At 40.0% G+C, this 22,083-nt stretch overlaps 2 protein-coding genes across 2 annotated transcripts; both read left to right on the top strand.

Annotated features, from left to right (window-relative positions):
- The first annotated feature begins 1,217 nt into the window (after positions 1–1,217).
- On the top strand, positions 1,218–3,178 carry LOC145495669 (ras-related protein Rab-5C-like). The gene is made up of 2 exons (XM_081475292.1): positions 1,218–1,439; positions 2,995–3,178. The coding sequence occupies exons 1-2, from the start codon at positions 1,218–1,220 to the stop codon at positions 3,100–3,102; spliced, it is 330 nt and encodes a 109-aa protein (XP_081331418.1). The 3' UTR covers positions 3,103–3,178.
- A 5,639-nt stretch (positions 3,179–8,817) lies between these two features.
- LOC145495882 (uncharacterized) lies at positions 8,818–19,617 on the top strand. Its single transcript, XM_081475476.1, has 8 exons — positions 8,818–9,252; positions 9,875–10,275; positions 10,886–11,621; positions 12,945–13,056; positions 14,512–14,761; positions 15,469–16,260; positions 17,019–18,249; positions 19,176–19,617. The coding sequence occupies exons 1-8, from the start codon at positions 8,895–8,897 to the stop codon at positions 19,178–19,180; spliced, it is 3,885 nt and encodes a 1,294-aa protein (XP_081331602.1). The 5' UTR covers positions 8,818–8,894; the 3' UTR covers positions 19,181–19,617.
- Positions 19,618–22,083: the final 2,466 nt, after the last annotated feature.

Below are 22,083 nucleotides of genomic sequence, written 5' to 3' on the forward strand. Positions count from 1 at the left end.
CTAATATAAGATTCCTGTGTAACGAGTTTTTGCATTTCTGATTGTATTCTGTTTACTTAACATTTTATTGACAGCATGAAAGCATATCATCGCATCACGCTACTTGGGTTAAACCAAGAAGCAAGTCAAATCACTCTACACAAATCACACGGAACGGATTCACGCTGACTGGTTTTCGAATTTCAATCCGTGAAATGAAGCAAAAAACTTCACACTTAAGCTTAAAGTTGGTTTTAATTACAGACCACGTAAAGGTCCCTCAAACGGAATCTGTTTTAGGAAACCCTTTTGATAAAGGGTCTTAAAAGCTGAAGTCCCAAGAACCTAAATACAACTCTAACATGAGAAAAATCTGGAGATGAAATGAGCCGATTCAAAACTATCATATAATGCGCACTTTCTGAAAATAAGCAAACAGATATAAAAGAAAACAAAACAAAACTAGCTGTCAATAAGGGTCAGATCGGTCGTGTCAGATCGAACTGTACCGGAAGTGAAAATGAACTCAGGTTTACTTTACATGTAGGTAGCGTTACACTAGCAGGGTGACTGAAGAATACCCTGCCACATCGAGCCCTTCACTGAAAATGGTTGACTACGCGGTACGCAATTTGTTTGTAACATGAAGAAATTACATGCTTCAGTTTGAATTAATGAGTTTCTTCGTAGCCGGCTACGAAGAACTTAGTTCGAGTGGCAGTGCATTCTGCCGTGACGTCCACTTACATTACACTTGTTTGGTTTGACAGTGGATTTCCTCGCAGTCTTAAACAGGTGACACGGTGCTGCCCAAAGGGCCTTTGATTTTCAGTCTTTTAGTGTCAGGCATGAGTAAACGCTAAGTCAGCTCCCAATCAGGATATGCGCAAATGTGAAGTTTATGTTGCCTTTCGAGGTTTTTTTCTAAACGTTCATGACATTTGTAGTAAATCGTTTATTAGCCAAGTTTGCTTGATACCATATTAGGAAAATATCGGTCTTTCATTTTTTGTTATGGACCTCACTGCACTCGGTCGGTACTGTCACGATCTTGAGCCGATATTCCGCCCTTCAATATATCTCTCGAGTTTGGCTAATGAGACATTCTTACATCACCACGTTTTATATAAAGAGTTAAATTGACATTGACTTATTTGATCTTTTCCACTTGAATTTAACTGTTTCTAGCTCACTTTGGTACTAAGAGAGTTTATCATGACAGACCCGTGGGAATTTTCATGTGGGACACTCCTGGCGTTGAAAGTTCTCGCTCTCTTGTGAGGCCGCACTACAGAAGAGTGGACGTTGCTATTATTGTGTATGACATAACACAGCAAGATTCACTTCGAAATGCAAGGGAATGGCTTGACATACTTCGGAGTGAGTCCAGGGCAAATATTTTCAAAGCACTTGCAGGAAACAAAGCAGATCTTGTTAGCGAGAGGAAGGTGACGTTTGAGGTAATTTGTGTTTGTAGCCATAGGTTTACGTCAGATATAAAATCTGCAGTTATATTATCAAATCCAATGCTGTCACACCGTAGGGAAACAAGTTCTTGAGGAAGTCCGTTATATTAATTTGTACATACATTACATTACATCGATCTGACTTTTTTTTAATCTAATAAGTTTGCTAGCTAATCTGTTTTAAGTTCCATTACAGGATTTCTACCTGTGATCTGCCACGGCAAATGTAGACACAGAGTTCTCATTTTCATCACTCACCTCTTGGTCTTCCACACGATAAACTCTATGACTTGCTAGACGTCGCTCAGAGCTTTACCTTGCTTGACTCCAGTTATCTATGAAGCACCGTCTGTAAATTCATCATTAATTTTATTTTTCGGTCGTTTTTCTATTGATCTCAGTGTTGGTTTATTTATGATAATTTAATACTTACCGTCCCCAGTCACAAAAAGAGTGTTTTACTACAATTGATTATTTGTTAAAACCTAACGTACAGCATTTGGTTATTTCATAAGACAACTCGTCTATGTATTGCCGGGTTATGTCATAAAACCATTTTTATATGCGTTTCTTATTAGATAACAAACGCATTATTTGGTTATTTGTTAGAACCAATCTTGTGTTGCTTATATTAATTATTAGATAAAACCATTGTGGCGTTACTGAGGTCGTTACTCGGATATTTATTTGATGAATTAAACCATTATTTAGTTTCAGTGTTGAAACTTTAATCATTGTATCCCCTGAACCTTTTATTCGTGGGCATCTAACGACTGAAAACCCTTTGGCCTGTCCTTTTCACGGTTTGACCGACGTCGACGCTATTATTTCAAATAACCAAATTCAATTTTATGAAACTGGTTAATATTTGAAATAACCTTAGTGTCAACTCGATTGGCTCAAATGTCGCCCAGCAGTATTGTAACATAAAGAAGGCGCTTAGTGTTTGCATAGAGTTTGATCTCCGCGGTTGAGTAAACATGGCGTGCGGATCAGGTCAGAATGCGACGTTGTGCATAACTGTTACAACAGCAATTAGAGAAGCCTTATCGGTTGAAGAACCGATACACCGCCATCAGGGAAAATTTTTTTCTTATAATCTATAATTGTTATTCAAGTAGCAGTCAGGAGAGCATTTTCGGCCTCGGACGGCATTTTCAAGCCCAAGGTCACAGTTCTTCACTATACGAACCGACTCTAAGCCGTTAAATAACTTATTTATTTTTCTTTATCTTGTAAACTGAAGTACAAAAGTTCAAGACCGTGGGTATAGATTGGAAAATCTGGACCGCGCTAAAAACCAATTAGACTGCAGAATTCGTTACCGTGCACTCTTGTAAAAAAAAATAACGCTCTTTGTAAATGGATGGTCAGTAATAGATAATCATTAATAAACCAACTTATTGCGAAAATAAAAAGGAAGAAAAGTAAAATAAACAATTGATCATGACAAACGGCGCAAAATGGTTATCTGTGTACAATGTACCTGTGTAAATCCAGGCTGCCAGCTCATTGACCAAGGTTTTGTTTCTTGAATTTGATTGTGTAGGATGGTCAGTCTTTTGCACATGACAATGATGTGGATCTGTTTATGGAAGTGTCAGCATTAACCGGTGAGAATGTGGAAAAGTTGTTCGTAACAGTAGGTGAGTTATAAATTTTAAAGAAGTTTTCTTAAACCGGTCTGTTGTTGTTTTACTAAATTTTTGGTAACTTCTGCGCACCTTCATCGTAGGTACAATGTTATAAGGCTCGTTACTGCTTGTGCTTCAAGCCTGTGTGCTGCGGTTTTTAATTTGAATTAGAGATGCGAAAGCGCGAGGGAACTTTTTACCCTTGTTAACGTCATCGTTGCCCTAACTCCTAACTCCTCTTGTGGTATTTGGTCACACCTCGTTCGAAGACCCGCGCATCTATCTGTTGTTTATCCCAGGACTCAGTATGTTGTTTATTTCCTGATTCGCTGTTGCTCGCATGTTTGGCTCCTTACGAGCTCCATGAGCGGTAACATGTACTCTCCATAATCTAGGCGAAGAAGCAGTAATAGCACCCTACTTTGTATACGATTCCTAGGACTTCGTTGATCGTTGGTCGGTGCTTGGGCGTTTTATGAGGTAATGTTTTTACCGGTCTATAAGTTAGTCAAATGTGAAATTTTGGGAGGACGAAACCCAAACGATTAGATGCACCCTTAAAATAAGGAAGCACCGCAATCTCCTGTGAGTATCTGGATTTGTTTTATTGTTGAGACACTTCTTTAATAGTTTGTCAGGATACCAATTCGCTTTCAAATCGGTTAAAACTTGTTCCTACTCATTTGTTGTTAGTTCAGGACGTGAAGTTGGCGTGAAGTAGGTTGGCACTTTTTTGTTGTATTGGATTTGAAGGCGTGGTGCCCACCTTAGTATAGTTAAGTGCTTTGGCATCGTCAGGTCTAAGAAGATCTGGCCTTCTATGATGTAGATGATGGCCTCATTTCTTGCACACGTTGCAGACTTTAAGGTCACTGCTAACTCTTATTGAAGTGACTGAAGGTCTAGGTTCAAAGATACAAGGAGAGGTCATGAAAAGTGGATGAAACCCGTCTCGTTTCTTTCGATTTAGAGAATTCTTGCGCCCATTGCAAAAACAGTCGCAGCTACTGGTTGTTGTTTAAAGGGCTTTGCTAGCTTCAAGCTGGTTTTTGGTACCTTGCATACGGGAAGAGAGCCTGAAATTTGAATTGACCAATCAGGATTCAGCGGGGCCGGGGGAAACTATTGTCGATGTCAATGTTTGTTAACAGAAAAGGCATTGAAGTCGGGAAACTTTTCTCACTAGAGAAAGCGTTGAATATTAACATAAAGAAAACTATGACTTCATAAGCCATAGCAGATTGTAAAAAGTGAAAAATATGAAAAGTTTTGTGTCTCCAAGCTTCTAATTTAGCGCCGAAAATCAGTTTTACCGGGCGCGTCCGGCGACTCGCTCTTCACTCGCCGAGTGTCGTCAGGTAGCATATTAGTTGTGCTGTTTTGAACAAAATATGTTGCTTCTCGTCAAATTAAGGTATCAGTATACCCCAAATGACGATCATTCGTTTGCGCCGCTTTACGGTCGGACATTTGACGCAAACCCCAGTGAAGTATATATTTTCTGAAAGCTTAAGAATTGTAGATTACGAAGGTATATTTATTAAAATAATAATAATAATAAAAAAATCAAGGTTTTCCGAATGTAGCGGTTCACTAATCAAGTTCGTTTCCGATCGGGTTTGAGCGAGAGGACGCGATGAATAGCTATGTCTTCTTTTCTTCCTTTCTTTAAAAAACGGTGTCGGGAGATTTTGTCTGGTTTGTTTTTGACACGCAGTTAAACTTTGAAAGTTGATTAAAAAATGCGTTCTTTTCACTAAAATAGTCATAACTTTTGAAAGAAGTAAAAACTCAAAATTCCCGGCACCGTTTTTTTTTTTTTTTTTGCCTGGTTTTCGAGCAACATTCTCCAAATATTAGCGAAAAACGTTAAACTCGCCGGAAGCGACCTCAAAAGGTTTGCTTCACTCCCATAAATTTTTGTTTCGGGATACGGAGGAAAACATACTTCAGGGCGCTCTTCGGGTGTAATGAGATAATTACATAAAACGTGTGAAAATAATGACGGCTTGATCGATAAAGTGAAGGCTCATTTTACTTTAACAATAGAGTTCGTATCAATTACAAAAACCACTGACCTCCCGTCCGCGGACCCCCTACGGACCGGATCCGCGGACTACACTACGGACCGGTCCACGGAGTACCCCTACGGACCCCCTCAACCGACCACCCCAAAATAGTGTAAAAATAATAAATAAAGATTTCACTTATGGGTTGTCTAATAGATTACTCGTGTCGGTGAAATTTCGAGTGTTACACTGTGCAAATGTAACAGACTTGGGTTTTTAAACACCCCCTCCTCCCCTCCCCAGAAAGAAAAAAAAAGGCAAAAACAAAGCAAATGCCTAAAAGCTGTTTTCAGTGTGATATGCCGTTGACAAAAAGAAGGAAAGTTCTTACCTTCTATTCGTGGCTCAATCTAGCTATGTAAGATGTGTATTTAACTTGTGAAATTTAACTTGTGTAAATTGTGAAACCTGGAGCGAGTTCACGAACTCACGGGAGAATAAGCTAAACAAAATGGCAGAGGGGAAAGAGCACAAATTTCGAGGCTTTCGGAAGCTTCCCGGTCTTTCATATACTGCATGGCCACAGCAAAGGAAATGGCAATGTGTAATGATATAACTTGCGCCCGAGCCTGAACCGAAGTCGGTTACATTTCTACAATGTAACGTTCGAAATTTCGCCGGCACGATTTATCTATTAGACAATGAGTAAAAATATATAGCATATGTTATTTGCTGGCTGGGAGGTCCGTATAGTGAAAAACTGTGACCGAGGTCTTGGAATCGCTGCCCGAGGCCGCAGGCCGAGGGCAGCATTTTCAAGCCCGAGGTCACTGTTTTTCATTATACGGACCGACCCTAAGCCGGCAAATAACATGTTTATTTTTTTTTTTCCTGCGGTAAATTGGTTTTACAGATCAACTGTATTCCACAGAAATTCTCCTAAATGCAGCAACGATCAGAGAGGTAAACTCGACTGAAATTGACTCAAATTTTACGGCGAGAGACACACAGGATTACGCGCCATTACAGCGCCAAGCCACAAACAACCAAGCAAACTCTCACAACTTCAAAACACTCAATTGGATTTGCTTACAGCGACTTTCCTTGTCATTTTAAAGTGAACAGAGATAAAGTTGCGTTGATTAATCGTCGATGGATGTGTAAAAAAGGCAAAAGATTGACGATTACCGCTAACTTTTAGGAGCGAAATTTAGGCAGCAGGGAAATAATCCGGCCCGTGGGCCGTATCGTAAAAAGCTGGACCGGTCACGTGCGTATGATTAGCCAATCAAATTCTACACACTACACTACACACCAAAACATCTAATAAGAGATTTATAATCCAACTGCTGTAGTCAGTCATCTATCCATCCGTCCGTCCGTCCGTCCATCCATCTATCGGGGAACACCAATTTGGCCCCCCTCCAAAAAAATTCTTCAGGGGCGAATGACGTCATTTGCATGCTCGTCGCGTCTCCATGTGTTTATCTGCTGTTACCGGTAAGTTGCGTATTTGAAGTTTGAAGTTAGAGTTATGGCGTTAAATGACCTTGCAGCTGAGATTTATCGATGTCTTCACGAAATGTGTACGACTTTTGAAACAAACACAAAGGTGCTGTTCGGCTGCCTGTTGTCTACTGTCTTGTCTTCGACAAAAAACCAACACTGCTTTGTGCGGAATAAATCGATGGAGGAAATGTGTCGTTTCACTTTGCTGGCTTTGATTTCTGTGCGCAAAATATATTACTTTAACTTACCGAGTTGTGTAGCTTGGCAGATGGCCATGATTCGTGGTAATAGAACCATCTCACCGAGTTGTCTAGCTCGTTATAACGGGTTAAACGAATGGAAACAGAAGCTGCACATTTAACTAGAATGGGAGCTTTAAAATTACTTACAGGCCAGAGTTTAAGCTTGTTCTTTTGTTTACGTTTTGAATTCATACTTAGTTTAGGTCGAAACATGAAATTTTGAAGGCCTACTATTTTTGCGAGTCCACGGAAACTGGCGCCGTCACGCAACGTTTTGGACAGCAAATCGGCGATCGCATAGTCTATACAGGGGACCTCTTCACTGGCATGGACTTTGACACTACGATATAAAATCTTCTGTGTAAAACCTCGGTTGTTCATGAAAAATGTTGATTTTAGCAATAGACAGAGGTTGAAAGTCAGCTAGTTAAATCATTTAAGGTATATACAACTGGAGCGGAGTGACGCGATCCTAACTGCAGAAAATGTGTGATTCTCCCCAGAGCCTGCTACTTAAAGACCGGTAACCAGGAGACCCGGGTTCGATTGAACACATTTTCACTCATTTCTTTGTTGTTTCGATTTCTGTTCCCATCATACACTACTATTAAAATATTTGTCAGAAATCACTGTGAATCGCCTTCCGAAGGGAATAGGTTGGTGAGGGAGGGAGGGAGGGAGGGAGGGAGGGAGGGAGGGATGGATATATTCGGTTCGGTGTCGAACGCACTCATGATCTTTGATTATTACTACAGTAATAGCCCACGTGTAAGAACCTGAATTTTTCAATTTAGCCTAAATAGGTTCTTATATACATGGTACTTAAAGCAAATTTAGGCTACCAAGGTTCTTAAAATAGGTTCTTATATTTTCATATGAATTTGATCTGAATATACTATATATAATATAAATATCATCTCATAATACAGTACATTGTATAAATCATTTATTTGTACCATAGAGCAATGCCTATAGGCAGTTCAGTGCAGGTACAGTATATGTCCTTAACAAAACATAACAAAGAAACTCATGTTGATACCAAATTCATAATTTGATATTTTACATTTAATACTTTGTGATTCTCACAGTGTTGGAGATGGTCAGAAAGCTTTCCTTGATACTGTAGTAGAGTACAGCACTTGCAAATACTTCGGGAATTATCTGAATGGCAAACACAATCGACATACAACATGGTATTTAAGCTTGAAATAAAAGTTATGTCAAGTTACTTTTAAATAGATGATGATCTTAATTCAGCAGTTTCTACCTATACACTTTTACAGCAACCCCACTGATAAGAACCTAACTTAAAATTTTAGCCTTAATAGGTTCTTATGTGGAGGGGGCTTAAAATTAAAATTTTAGCCTAACTGGTTCTTAAAACCCAGGTTCTTATACGTGGGCTATTACTGTTGTTTTTATTCTATTTTGGGGGGTGGTCCGTAGAGGGGGTCAGTAAGGTTAGTACGTGGACCGGTCCATAGGTAGTCCGCTGACCCGGTCCGTAGTGGGGATCCGCGGACCGGGGGTCAGTGTTTTCGAGTTACCCCTCGAATGTTGCCTCCGGCCAAATATCCTTTGCAAGATCTGAATTCCACCGCTCGTGCTCCCAGGTTCGCAAGGAAATATTTTTCGCTTCTGTTTCTTCTTTTCGATCTGTTAAACCCATTAGCTTAGAGATGTCGTAGGCAATGAAAGAGCGCACTCGTAAACAACGTACTACGAGTAGTCCCTCTTTCGCTTAGTCCGTCTGAGAGAAAAAAAATAGCCCCGCGAAATCCTGGGGGCGAGGAGCGCGCTAAAGAACCCCAGGATTTCGGGCGGACATTTTTTTTGTCCCGGTTTTCTTTCGCGTCACGCCCGACGGTCTAAGCGAAAGAGGGACTACTCGTAGTCTACAATGAGGAATTATTATTCTTTTTTGTAGTGGACCAGGTGGAGATCGTACGTACTTTAACGAAGGAAATTTTTAGTAAAGATTGCAAGGCTTTAAATCTGGCAGGGAAGAGATTGTTTAGGATTCCAAGGACTGTGACAAAACTGAGAAAGGTGGAAATGCTAAACCTGTCACACAATGAGCTCGCAAAGTTACCACGTAGTACAACAAACCTGTCAAACCTTACAAAGCTGAATTTGAACCACAACAAGCTAACAGAGTTTCCTGAAGTTGTTGTCACCCTGATCAATCTGACGCATTTGCTTTTGAATGACAATGAACTCTCAACACTACCGGCAAATATGAAAAATCTGGAAAAACTGGAAGAGCTGGAATTGAGGAACAACAATATAGAAAGAATCTATGAAGATATCGTTGACTTACACCATCTTAAAAGGCTGACCGTGGCAGGTAACCCCTTGAGGTTTGAAGAAATTGAAAGTCTCATGACACAAGGGATGTCATTAGACATTGCAGGTTAGCATAGAACCTGGCCGGTTACGTTATACCGTGCCCTGGTGTATTATGATCTAGCTACGTAACTGACTTGACTGCATACCTCTTAAAGTTGTTGGTAATGGGCCAATTCTAATAAATTATACCGCCAAACCTTGATGGACTAAAACAAAAGAAACTGTTTATTCGTACCTCATCCTCAATGTTGTTTCTTTGGTTCTGGTCCCCTAAGCCTTGAGGCCATGTTAGAATTTTATAATCTATGTTTATGGTCCATTTATCACATGTATTTAGTGTATTCTAATGTGGATGCGAATAAGATACGCAGTTATGATCGCAGGTTGTGCTTATTTGTTACTTTGCGGTCACTGGCGAACCTCCGTGATTGAAGCATACGACAATAACCAATTTCACTCCGTTAATAGCTGTTATTGCAGTTGTCACTGAGAGTTATCGGCGGCTTGACACACAAACGAGGCGAAAGGGTCAATCCTGCATTGTATTGACCCTTTCGCCTCGTTTGCATGCCTTTTAAAACGAAAGAATATTTGACCGCAGACTCAACTGCAATAACTGCTATTCCTTAATAAACAGCCTTGGAAATCAGAAAAATCACTGCATTTTCTTACAATTACACCCATAGTTCCAGGAGAAATACAAGCACAAGGAGATGTTGCAAAGCTGCTCTATGAAAAGGCTTTGAAGGATGGTTTTGTGAATGTTTATCGTGGTAGAGTTTTATTGGTTGGTCAGGATCGTGCAGGGAAAACCAGTCTGAAGAAGTCTCTCTTAGGTTTGCCATTTAACCCTAAAGAGCAGAGCACTGAGGGAATCGAAGTTGATCCTTCAGTCTGCGAGATTGAAGTCGATCAAGTGAAAAACTGGAATTCCACTAGTGAGATTAAGCCAAGTCTGGCGGAATTTTCTGAAGACATATCAAGAATGTTAGCTGAAAAACATTATCACTGTATAGTCAATGAAGTAAAGGAAGAGTCGGCAATGGAATCAGATCTAACACTGACAGGAGAAGAATCAACAATGGAGGTGGGCACGAACAGCTTGGAAATGAATCTGGTTTTTGAAGTCTCGAGCGACTCTAGTTTAAAAGTGAATGGTATGGTCGATGTTAATTGAAAACGGTACTAAAAGCGACCATATATAATCTCTTTTGGTGATTAGTAGCTACATGTAAGAGGTCGATGAGTGATCAGTGTAAAACAATGCTGAGTAGCACTGACAGGCCAAGAGTAACGTCCCAGACATAGAACTGATATCTACTTCCTGATTGACTATTTGCAACTTACTTTGACAGCACACCCCGGCACCATAGCACGGTTGAAGCTGTTGTATGGCGCCACAGGACGCGACTCCTGTACCTATCTCCTAAGAGCATAAAACTGGACATTTTTGAAACATAGGATTACGGTACATAAAAAGGAGCTAGTATACATAATATTTAAGCTTTGACTGAATTGTAGTCAGACTAGATAGATAAGGTTGACTCATTTACTATGCAAAGTGAGTCCCTTTGGGCAAAAATGTGACAGTTCTTTTTCAGTATTCCTACACTATTTCTCAGATATAATTATAGATACTGGAATAAGCAGGTCCTAATGAAACGAAAATGCTACCTCTTTTAAAAACTCCATTTTAGGTTCCTGAAAATGTTGGCAATCTCAAGAACTCGATCATTTCCCCGCCAGAGAGTGAAATGCGAGTGCAAGCTGTAACAAAGAATACCGTTGATGACCTCCCAGATGACAGCAGTGTAAGTTCAAGTAAAAATTCAACATTTATGATGGATGCAACCTCGCCTCCAGATGACGTCACAAAACATGCGTATCTGCGGTTGAGGAACATGCTTAAAGGCTTGCATGGTGACGCTGAAACTGCTGATGACAAGAGAGAAACCATAGTTACTGTAGATTTGTGGGATTTTGCTGGACAGCACCTGTACTACGCTTCTCACCCTGTGTTTCTGTCATCACGAGCGGTGTATGTCCTGGTGCACAACCTCAACAAGGCACTAGACTCCCCAACCCAGCCCTGTGTTCGACAAGGAACACATGATAAATTTTTGGAAAACCCAAACAACGAAACAAATCTGGAGAATCTGCTGTCATGGCTGGTAACAATCCACAGTATCAGACCAACAGGAGAGGAAATGGTTGGCTACTCAGGCGACATGCTGCCTTATCTCCGACCTCCAGTGTTCATTGTTGGCACACATGCTGATAAACCAGTTGAGGATATCGAGGCTACGACATCAAAAATACAGCAGGCAATTTCTGGTAAGGAATACGAGAAGCATGTTATCCGGCCATGCCTCAGCATTGACAACACTCTGGGCGATGAGTCATGGTTGCGCAAGATCATGAAATGGTTTGCAGGTAAACGATTTTTTTTTTTGCTTGACCACTGATTCAGCAAAAAAAAAATGCACATGGGTTCAAGTCTGCTTTTAGTTTATGTATAAAAGCCATCAGTAAAGCAAATGGATAAAACCTGCAGGATTTTATCAAATACTGGCCATGCCTTTCATAGAATTGACTTGTGTTGTATGGAGGGAACAGTTTTAGTCCATCGGGAGTATATATTGCGATAAAGATAGCCTTGGAAAGATTTGCATTGTTTACATCCTCTGCCTAAGATACCTCAAAAGGTTCATGGTTGGGTCTTCGGTGTAAGGACCATGTAGAGTATATTGTTTGTAAACGTTTAACAGTATCTTTCCTGAGCCATACTCTCGAATTGTGGCGGAAATAAGCACAAATCACAAACGTGTATAGAGAAGACACAGGTGATAAGAGCTTCTCTGTAACAACTGCCATTCGCCTAGGATCTGAGTGGATGTTACGCTTAAGGGCCCGTTAACCGATCTTTTCGAGCCGTTGCTAAGGAAAATTTAGTCTCATATAACCTCATCATTTTTAGTTAGTTCAGAGTTATTTCATGTGTTCCAAATTTTTCATGATCAGTAACACTAGTGATGACGTCATCAGGCCACGCCCGTGGTCATGTGACTAATACAGAAAAGTGCAAAGGCTCCCAGGCAAATTACTTTCTCGGAATTTTTTTGATTGATTTAATATTTTAATTTAAATCCTCATTACGCTATGCATCGATTTTGTTTCATTTCTAAAAGGTCAGAATTTGAGAGCATTTCAAAATGTTGAATACTTCGTAATTTTCTAAAAAAAAAGCATGATTTCGAAAAAGGAATGCATAGCTATGTTGCCAACGTTGGCCTTAATCGAAATTCGTCGAAAAAAGCTGGATTTAATCAAAAACCGCGTTTCCTTTAGCATTTAAAGAAACCGGAAGTGCGCCCGACATCTATCGGAAGTTACTCTATCAGCGCGTGCGCAATTTACACCACCTGCGCACCTCGGTAAGATCAAACAAAGCCACACAGAGTTAGTTTTTCTCTTTCTATTGCTCTTGTTTTTCTGTCTTTCTCTTATTTTGTCTTTGCTTGTACTTTTCTTTACTTTGCATTTTGCGAAACACAAAGAAACACATCTAAAATCATGCGAATTTGCAAGTTTTTGGGTTGTTTTTATTTCCCGTGCTCAGGCTGACGTAAGCGACCGGAAGTGAAATTTCACCTCCTTAACAACACGCGCGAGCGCGCGCATGAATCGGTTAATGGGCCCTTAACTTTGCTTGGGTGCTACACAGCTAAGTGTCTTGTTACCATTTGTAATTTGCAGGACGGGGGCGTGACACTGATGTTGCTAATGGTGATGGAATTCATGCTCTTCGAACCAAAATCATGGATGTTTTGAGACAGGAGCCATACATGGGGGAGAAGATACCAGTCAAGTAAAGTGATATAACAAGAGAAAGAGATCTTTACACCTTTGCAGTAACAGCAGTTGCACAAGAGGCCTGTGAAGAGGATTTAATATCTATGGTCTCCCATTAAGACCTTTTTGGGTTTCTTTGCAACTTATTGCTTGTGAATGTCTCTTTCTTTTTATATATTTCATTTATGCCCTTTCGTGCACTTCGTAGTTCTACACGGGGGTAGTGTAGTATATTTAGGGTTTGTCAGTCTGTCTATCTGCCATCATTTTTATCACATCAACACAACTAGTGTTTCCATTTTCCCTCAATCTTTACATTACTTTGTATTTACCGTATTTTCTCGGTTAAACGCCGTGTGGCGTTCATTTCAAACTTGGCCTTGTACGTAGACCCGACATTTAGTTTTTCCTGCATTTTTCAGCTTTGAGTTTATTAGCAAAGGTTTTGTTTATCATTTTGGACAACCATATATTTAACCATTATAGTTTAACCTAGTACTATACCTCAAACAAATGCTCAAGAAGGGCTTATTTACAGCTCTATCTTAGAGAACCGACATTTAATTTAGAAACTATGGTACTATCCCGGGAAAGAGGTTTTGGAACGTGTATACTTTATTTGTAACTGCACTAGATTCATTGAAATATCGAGGAGATTATTAATTTAGGCTACAAAAGTGGAGAGAACCAAGGAAATACCCTCCGATGAATTTATTAAAGACGAAATGCGCGTTCTTATCGAGAAACTACGATTTTTGACGAGCCATGTCTTATATTTGATTAAACATAAAATTTCCATGAAGTATTACATGGGGATTTTTCATGTACTTTCTTTCGAATTTTACTGGGAAAATATCCGTAAAAATCTTTCGATGGGAATTTTCCATTTATATGTCATCTTGATAACATATAGCATTTCCCAAGATCGTTTCTAGTGAAATTTTCCCAGGGAAACTATCAATTCTTCCTTTCATGGAATCTTCGAAGCCCATGTTTTGGAATGTCATCTTTTTTCTTCGGTTAGGAGATTTGAATGCAACGTACACTTTATTACCAAACTATAAAGACTCTTGGTTACAATAAACGATAATTGAAACAGAAAATTAGTTGCATCCACACAGAATAACTAAAAAGCTAATCGAGATGAGTGAAATGAAATAGTATTAATTATTTTACATAGAAAAGTTGGTTGACATTATAGCTTCAGGGGTGTGGAGGGCAGTAAGGAGACAATATAAGGGAACAATGAAAAATATAAATAAATAAGTAAGTGCAAAATAAGTCACTAAATACCTAGGAATAAAGTAAATTAGCAATAAATAAGCCACCAGTAAGTGCCAGGTTAATGTCGGAAATATGGTTGTAAGATGTTATGTTTAACTGTTTGTTTTAAAAAATTTTAAGGGGAAGATGTTTAATACTTGAATATTGTTTTAAATTGATTAGTTATTTTGTTTGATTGTTTTTTTAGGTGGTTCAACTTCGAAAAGGTCGTTGAAGCTTTGGTAGCTGAAAATGTCTATCACATGAATGTGGAACAACTTCAAACGTATGCCAAAGAAGTGTGCTTTATCGAGGATGAAGACCAGTTCTACGCCATGTTGCATTTTTATCACGACCTTGGAATGATTGTAAAGCACCGCAGCACAGTCATACTGAAGGCGCAATGGTTCATTGAGCTATTCAAGATGCTGATAACCATACCACCCTTCAACAAAGCGGTACGAAGACGTTATGCTTAGCACTTAAAAAGCCTATCTTCCATACGAAACGTCTAGCGTATTCCCCAAACAAACTCTTGGTCATATGGACTTACGTATATTTTTATCGGGGACAGCTTTTAAATGAGGTCTGTTCCTCTGTGTGAAGCTTTGAATTAAGGCAAGGGTATTAGCGGTGTGAGTTGCTGAAGTAGCTATTTACCATGGATTAAAACTACCTTCAAAGAAAGTAAGTCTTAAAGTAATAGCTTAAACGTGGTGAAGCCAAAAAAAGCTGCCGGGATAGTTCAATTGAGCAAGATTAAGGAAGATTATGAAAGACGGACATGTAAAATGCGGGCTGAAGTCTTAAGATACATCATACCTCAGTGACATAACTTTTAACGAGAGGCGATTTCCGTTTTTTTTTCTCTTGGTCTTTTGCCGATGCTAGTGAACATACATGAGACAAATTAAGAACGCAAGGTCCAGCAGGGTTATAAAAATAATCCCTTAGAATTGTAGTACAATTATGGCCTCGCTAACCATCGGTCAGTGGTTATAGCACTCAGCTGATATATGGGAGGTAATGGGTTCAAATCCCGTCGGGGACTCAGATTTTCTCTTGTCACATGTTCGTGACATATTGAGCTTTGTTTTCACAAATCTTCCTTCGCTTCAATAAAAAAGAATTGTGCAACTTAAGACTGTTTTTTGTTTGTTGTTAGGATCCCGTAGAATCCAAGTACTGGCTGGAGGTAGAGACAAGCGGAGTCCTTAGCATGGAACTTGTCGATCGTGTCTTTTCCAAATTCATTCAGCAAGGCCTTGTCAAGGAGGACATCTTGGACATGATGGAGCGATTTGGTTTGATCGCAAAGTTCTCAACCTCGCCAAGTGATATGAAGTACTTTGTACCCGCTCAACTTAAGTCGCCACCTGAAGACCTTGCTAAACTGGAGCCATCGTCCATCGATCCTTGCCCGTTGTATCTTCACTTTGTGGATGGTTTTGTTCCGCATGGATTCTTCTCTCAGTTTGTTTCAAGATCGATATCTTGGTGTTCCAAGATTGGATCCGTACAACCCCCAAACCTGTACCGAGATGGAGCTTGGTTTGTTGTTGGTCGGCAAATAATACATGATATGATTCTGATTTGCAAAAAGAAGTTCATCAAGATTTCCCTCAAGCAAAGAGCTGAAGAGGAAGCAGTTCCAGTTTTGACATCGCCAGAAACAGCAAGAAGTGTGCGATTGTTTCTGGAAGACACTTTGCAAGATTTGTTGAAGCAGTTTCAGTACCTTGGGAATCTGCGGTACGAGTTCTGTGTTGCATGCCCCTACTGTCTGAAGGGAAGTCAGCAGTGTGTAAACCACAGCCAAACCTTATGCTCACACGAAGATTGTTTGCATCTCCTTGAAATAAAACAAGGAGAACGCTTGATCTGCATGAAAAGCGTCAGTGACAAAGTACTCACAGTTTGTGGTCTGGAAAAGCGGTATTCACAAAGAACAAGCCAGGTATGATTTTTGAATAAAAAGTAATATATTTCACAAGTAATATCACCAGTGGTTGACATTGTAGTTAAGCTTGGGTGTTACAAAACAAACGCAAAATATGTTATCTACCTATATCAGGTATTATTAAGAACTGGATCGTTGGATAATGCAATTGGAGAGTTTTCATTGGCTTATTCATCATGGGTTATGAGCTATTATACCATGCTCTAAAAATATGATAAGCGTACGCGTGATCTTTTGGGCGTTTTTATTTTCATTTTAGTTTAGCTTTCCATATTTTCGTAGCGTTTTTAATAAAGCAATTAATCCACTCGCCCTCGTTGGATTTGGGACGATTATAGTGAACTTGGCGCTACTCGCCGCTTAACCTATCTAACATCTCATATCCAACGCGTGCTCGTGTATAATTGTTTAATAGTCGTCATCATTACTTGCCATTAGGGCAGCATTCAAAAGGAGGAATGCGGCAATCATTCAAACAGCCAAAGATCTGTTAAGGTCACAATCAACAGTAATGGGATTCCCTTGTCTTGTTCTGACATCTGACAAGCTTGGAATAAAGCCATCAGAGGAATTCCCACAGTTAACTTCTCCCTTGTATTCACTTTCGTTTTCGTGATGCGAAGCCAAATAAACCAAGTTGAAAAGATGATGCAGTCTTGCATTGCAAGAAGAGTGCATTTCATGCCCGTTTACAATGTATACCGGAAAATTTGGCTATGATGCATTTTTATAAAGACGTTTTCATTTTCTTGCAGGATTTATGTCTTTCCTCTCTAGCTGACACATCTCAGGGCGAGCCAGCACAAGATAATCCAGGGAAGTCCGAGAGGATTTTGAAAGTAACTCTCTTAGGCAGTGAGTGGAGGTCTAATAAGGGAGGCTTGTCAACCCTAAACAGAAAGCTTGCCTTCCAGCTGGCAGAACACATGGAAGTAGAAGTCACTCTATTAGTCCCACCGTCAGCCTGCTCTGAAGAAGAAAGGATAGAGGCTAAGGGCCACAACATTGCCATTAGAGAAGCAGAGAGACTCGTGGGCTACGACTCCCTTGAATGTTTGATTGTCCCACCAGGAGACCTTGCCATTGACGTTGTTCTGGGTCATGGAGCAAAGCTTGGTAAACAAGTCCAGCTCATTAAAAAATCGCACAGTTGTAAGTGGGTCCAGGTAGTGCATACTGCACCTGAAGAACTCGGAATGCACAAGAACTATTCCAAGGCCATTTCCAAAGGTGAAGAGAAGCACAGAACAGAAGTAGACTTGTGCAAGTTGGCAAATCTTGTTGTAACTGTTGGACCCAAGTTGAAGGACGCCTACACTGCTTACCTGCGATCGTGCAAAGAATACCAAGATGTCATTCAGCTGACTCCAGGTATTTTCAGTGAATTTTCAGTCATAAAGCAAGCCACTTTCGGGAGCGAGAAGTTTAGAGTGCTGACCTTTGGCCGCGGTGATCCAGAAGACTTCAGTCTCAAAGGATATGACATTGCTGCTAAAGCAATAGTTGAACTGAAAGACAGCTCGTACCGTCTGATGTTTGTGGGGGCACCAGATGGAAAAGAGGAGGACGTCGCAGAGAATTTGCGACAATGTGGAATCTCAAAAGATCAACTGGTCGTTAGGAAATTTGTGCAAAATAAGGAGAGATTGAAGGAGTTGTTTTGCGAGGTCGACCTTGCCATCATGCCGTCCAGGACGGAGGGTTTTGGACTGACTGCGCTGGAAGCCTTGTCTGCTGGTCTTCCCATTCTTGTGAGTGGAAACTCGGGTTTTGGAGATACACTGCGTTCGGTACCATTAGGCAAGCCATTTGTGGTGGAGTCAGCCGAGCCTAAAGAGTGGGCCAAAGCAGTCAAAGCCGTCCGTCTGAAAGACCGAGCAGAGCGGCTGCAGGAGATTCAAAGACTGCGAACAAGTTACGAAGATACTTTCAGCTGGGAGAAGCAGTGTGAAGCTCTTGTTCAAAAAATGTGGCGATTGATTGATGGTAAGACCTACATTCGTCGCGTAGTTTGCTCTTTGGGTCCAATATAATGGAATTGTTCAGAGTTATTTCAACACATGCCGTTTGGAAAGTAAAGGCTGGGTTTTTCTTGGCCTTATTCTCGAAAGGTGGTGTACATTTTATGAAAAGGTTTTTTCAAGATGAATGTAAAAAATACATTGACGTTAAAGGCCTTTGAACGAAAATATTCGAAACAATAAAAGACAAGTTCTCTAGATGACAAGTTAAATCAATTGCGTGCAGAACATATCGTACCAATTCATTCCACAGAAGACATTTCGCAGTCGCCAAATGTAGAGGGTTTCTTGAAATAACTGATACCACTCTTATAAGCAATGTATAAATTTCATACATAGGAGAAATCATGTCATTGGAAAGAGATTTGTGTGAAAGATGTGAAGTGCTTAGTTTTCGGAGCCAATGCTTTGGAAAGTTTATCAGAGATATGAAAACAAGTCTAATGTAATTTCTGTATATACGAAGACGATTGCTTTAATTTTCATTTGAAAATACGAACAAACAACAGTTATCCACTGGATAATTATTTAACCGGTGGATAGCGCTATGTGCCCTTTGATCAAATGGCCCCTGTTATCCACATTTTCCATAGTTTTTCTTGAACTGGAAGCAAAGCTCAACGATCTAGGGATAACACTCGTTTTACAAGCGCAGCCCTGCATCAAAGATATGGTGCCAATCCTATCTGAACAGAATCGGTTCTGATGGCTAGTATCTTTTTCCTTATTATTATTAAGAGGTTTTGGTTTGGTTTGGACTGTCAACAAGTTATTCGTCTCAATGAAATCTTCTTTATACAAAATATGTTCACTCGTCAGTGGCAAATCTATCTTGTCAGTGACATTTTCTACCACTCGTTTATTTTTTACATACACTGTCCTCTCTCACAGGTTAACAAGGCTAGACCGCTTCACTGTGGCGATACATGACTCAAGAAACTCCTGAGGAAACAATGAACTGTTGCAACTTCTAAAAACTGAAGGAAAGAATGCGTTTGAAGAACTTTATGTCATCTTAGCGTGCACATTGTGTAGCACAGGTATTATACAACTGGGAAATAAGTTTAAAAGCGTAACTTCTAACATCAATGTCAGTTGAAGCCCGCCTCAGGACTACTCCGTCGGTGCGATCAACTCATTACTACGGGCACTTTTTTTGACCGGAAGTTAAGAAAACGCTTAGTCAGTCATTTTCTTGTTATTGTTTCAAAGAATCCCTTGAATACGACCACAATATTATGATGTAGTTGTAGTGATAGTAACGGGATTCCACTGTATAACCTCTTGGAATGCTGAGATGTTATCTTTGAAAAAGAGCTTAAAGGTTTACGTTTCCCAATTTTTTTAATTTGACAAATAGTCCATTTTAGCTTCCAGTGCTACACAAAGTCTTTGCAAAACATTCCAAAAGCTGGGTGCTTTGATAATATATTTTTCACGCAAAGTGTTAATACTTTTTAGTTTGAGAATTTATTGTATAGTGTAGCTGTGGCTTAGAATTTAAGTTTACATTCAGTGCTTCGGAAAATGGTCGAACATTTTCATAAAAGACCTATATGCGATAATGTAAAAGGCAATTATATAACTCCAAAAAAAAAAAAAAGAATTAATTATATAATTAGTTTTTGAAAAGAAATTTTGAAACAGTATGGTATTTATATCTTTAAAGAGGTAACCTGTAAATTTGTCCTAAAACGTAGGCTTTTCATTTTTGTAGGGGTCTCCAATTAGCCCTGTAGTACAAGTAAACCTTGAGCAGGAATTATGAAAAATGTGATTTTTGTGCCCCAAGCTTTCAGCTCCAAAGAGCTGAGTGAATTGAATTGATTTAGCGTAGATTCGAGTGACAAAGTAAAAAGTAAGTTATGGGCACTTAAAGATTGCGTAGAGAAACAATAAATATTAATAGAAATGTTCAGTGGTATTTTAGTGATAACGGGCTGAGTATGCAAAGGTGATAAGCCCTAGTGCGCTGGACTCGGATCGAGTGGTCCTGGTTCGAGCCCTGGCAGGGGTCATTGTGTCTTTCCTGGGCAAGACTCTTCCCTCTCACAAGGCCTCTCTCCGCTCAGATGTATAAATGGTTCCCGGTAAATTGTTAAGATTATCTGACATAGCTCAGTTGGGGGAGGGAGTAAGCTATGATGGACTAGCATTCCGTCTCCGGGATGAATAGCAATGCTGTGATCGCCCGAAATGAAGCATGAGTTGTTCTTGAACAACAGATTTCAACTGTAGCGAACGCCATGTTTGAGACAGGAGAGCCTAACCAGCCTGGACATGGTACATGTGGAGGTAATAAGAGTTCTGTGGTTAGAGTAGCAATATAGGACCATGAATATGACTATGTAGTACTAGGTAACAGCCTGTAGTGTATGCTGACGGATAGCTATATGAGGCTGTTTGTGCCTCTGTGTGGTTATGAAAGGCTTTGTAGAGGAATCTCTGTTTAAATAATATTTGCGTCATTAGGATAGGCCCTTCAGTTTCTGATCGAGCTGCAAAAGTATTACTCTGAAAATTGAAAGATCATAGCACAATTAACTGACTTGAGACGTTTGAACGCGATCTATTAAATACTTTTTTGTGTGATGCGGGTTTAAAAATTCAATATTTTACAGTTAACTTATGAGCTCATTTGCGCTTTTGTGCGGAAATATTGCAGTTTTTCAGAGGCAATATGTCCTCCAATTTACACCTGAAGGACTAAAACTTTCACCACTTACTAAGTTTCATCATCATCTGTCCTCTTTGCGCCATGGGACACAAAAGGCCTCACTAAGTTTCACTACCTATTTAATCTTTTTGAGTCAGTTGGAGTCTAGCGTGACGCCTTTACGCAAAGTTGTATACTAGAACGACAACATCAGCAAAGATTTAATAGCATGGCCTTGTGCGGGGGGAAATATGCAGGGCTATCTATGACTCTGTATAGCTATCGTGTATAGACAGCTGTATTGGCTGTGTACGACTTTGTATGACTAGAACTGTTTATGAATTTGTATGGGTACCGTGTAGAGATAGCTGTATAGGCTGTGTATAACTTTGTATGAAGAGGGCTGTGTATGACTTTGTATGACTAGGGCTGTGACTTTGTATGACTAGGGCTGTGTATGACTTTGTATGACTAGGACTGTTTACGACTTTGTATGGGTACCATGTAGAGATAGCTGTATAGGCTCTGTATAACTTTGTATCACTAGGGCTGTGTATGACTTTGTATGACTAGGGCTGTGTATCACTTTGTATGACTAGGGCTGCGACTTTGTATGACTAGGTCTGTGTGTGACTTTGTATGACTAGCGCTGTACATACATACATACATACCTTCTTTGCAACTCCCCAAAGGGGCTTTTCAGTTACAAAAGGAATAACAAAGATAAAAATACGCCGTGTATGACTTTGTATGACGGGCTGTGTATCCCTTTGTATGACTACGGCTGTGTATGACTTTGTATGACTAGGACTGTGTATGACTTTGTATGACTAGGGCTGTGTATGACTTTGTATGACTAGGGCTGTGTATGACTTTGTATGACTAGGGCTGTGTATGACTTTGTATGACTAGGGCTGTGTATGAGTTTGTATGACTAGGGCTGTTTATGACTTTGCATGACTAGGGCTGCGTGTGGCTTTTTATCACTAGGGCTGTGTATGACTTTGCATGACTAAGGCTGTGACTTTGTATGACTAGGGCTGTGTATGACTTTGTATGACTAGGGCTGTGACTTTGTATGACTAGGGCTGTGTATGACTTTGTATGTCTAGGGCTGTGTATGACTCTGAATGACTAGGGCTG

Source organism: Orbicella franksi, chromosome 8 (genome assembly GCF_964199315.1).
Source record: "Orbicella franksi chromosome 8, jaOrbFran1.1, whole genome shotgun sequence".
Lineage (NCBI taxonomy): Eukaryota > Metazoa > Cnidaria > Anthozoa > Scleractinia > Merulinidae > Orbicella > Orbicella franksi.

What these genes read in the sequence shown, in the direction of transcription:
- LOC145495669 (XM_081475292.1), top strand. Translation starts at nt 1,218, where the DNA reads ATGTGGGACACTCCTGGCGTTGAAAGTTCTCGCTCTCTTGTGAGGCCG. An exon ending in AGAGGAAGGTGACGTTTGAG is followed by an intron (nt 1,440 to 2,994) that starts GTAATTTGTGTT and finishes TTGATTGTGTAG; the next exon opens with GATGGTCAGTCTTTTGCACA.
- LOC145495882 (XM_081475476.1), top strand. Translation starts at nt 8,895, where the DNA reads ATGCTAAACCTGTCACACAATGAGCTCGCAAAGTTACCACGTAGTACA. An exon ending in GATCATGAAATGGTTTGCAG is followed by an intron (nt 11,622 to 12,944) that starts GTAAACGATTTT and finishes TGTAATTTGCAG; the next exon opens with GACGGGGGCGTGACACTGAT. An exon ending in GGGGAGAAGATACCAGTCAA is followed by an intron (nt 13,057 to 14,511) that starts GTAAAGTGATAT and finishes TTGTTTTTTTAG; the next exon opens with GTGGTTCAACTTCGAAAAGG.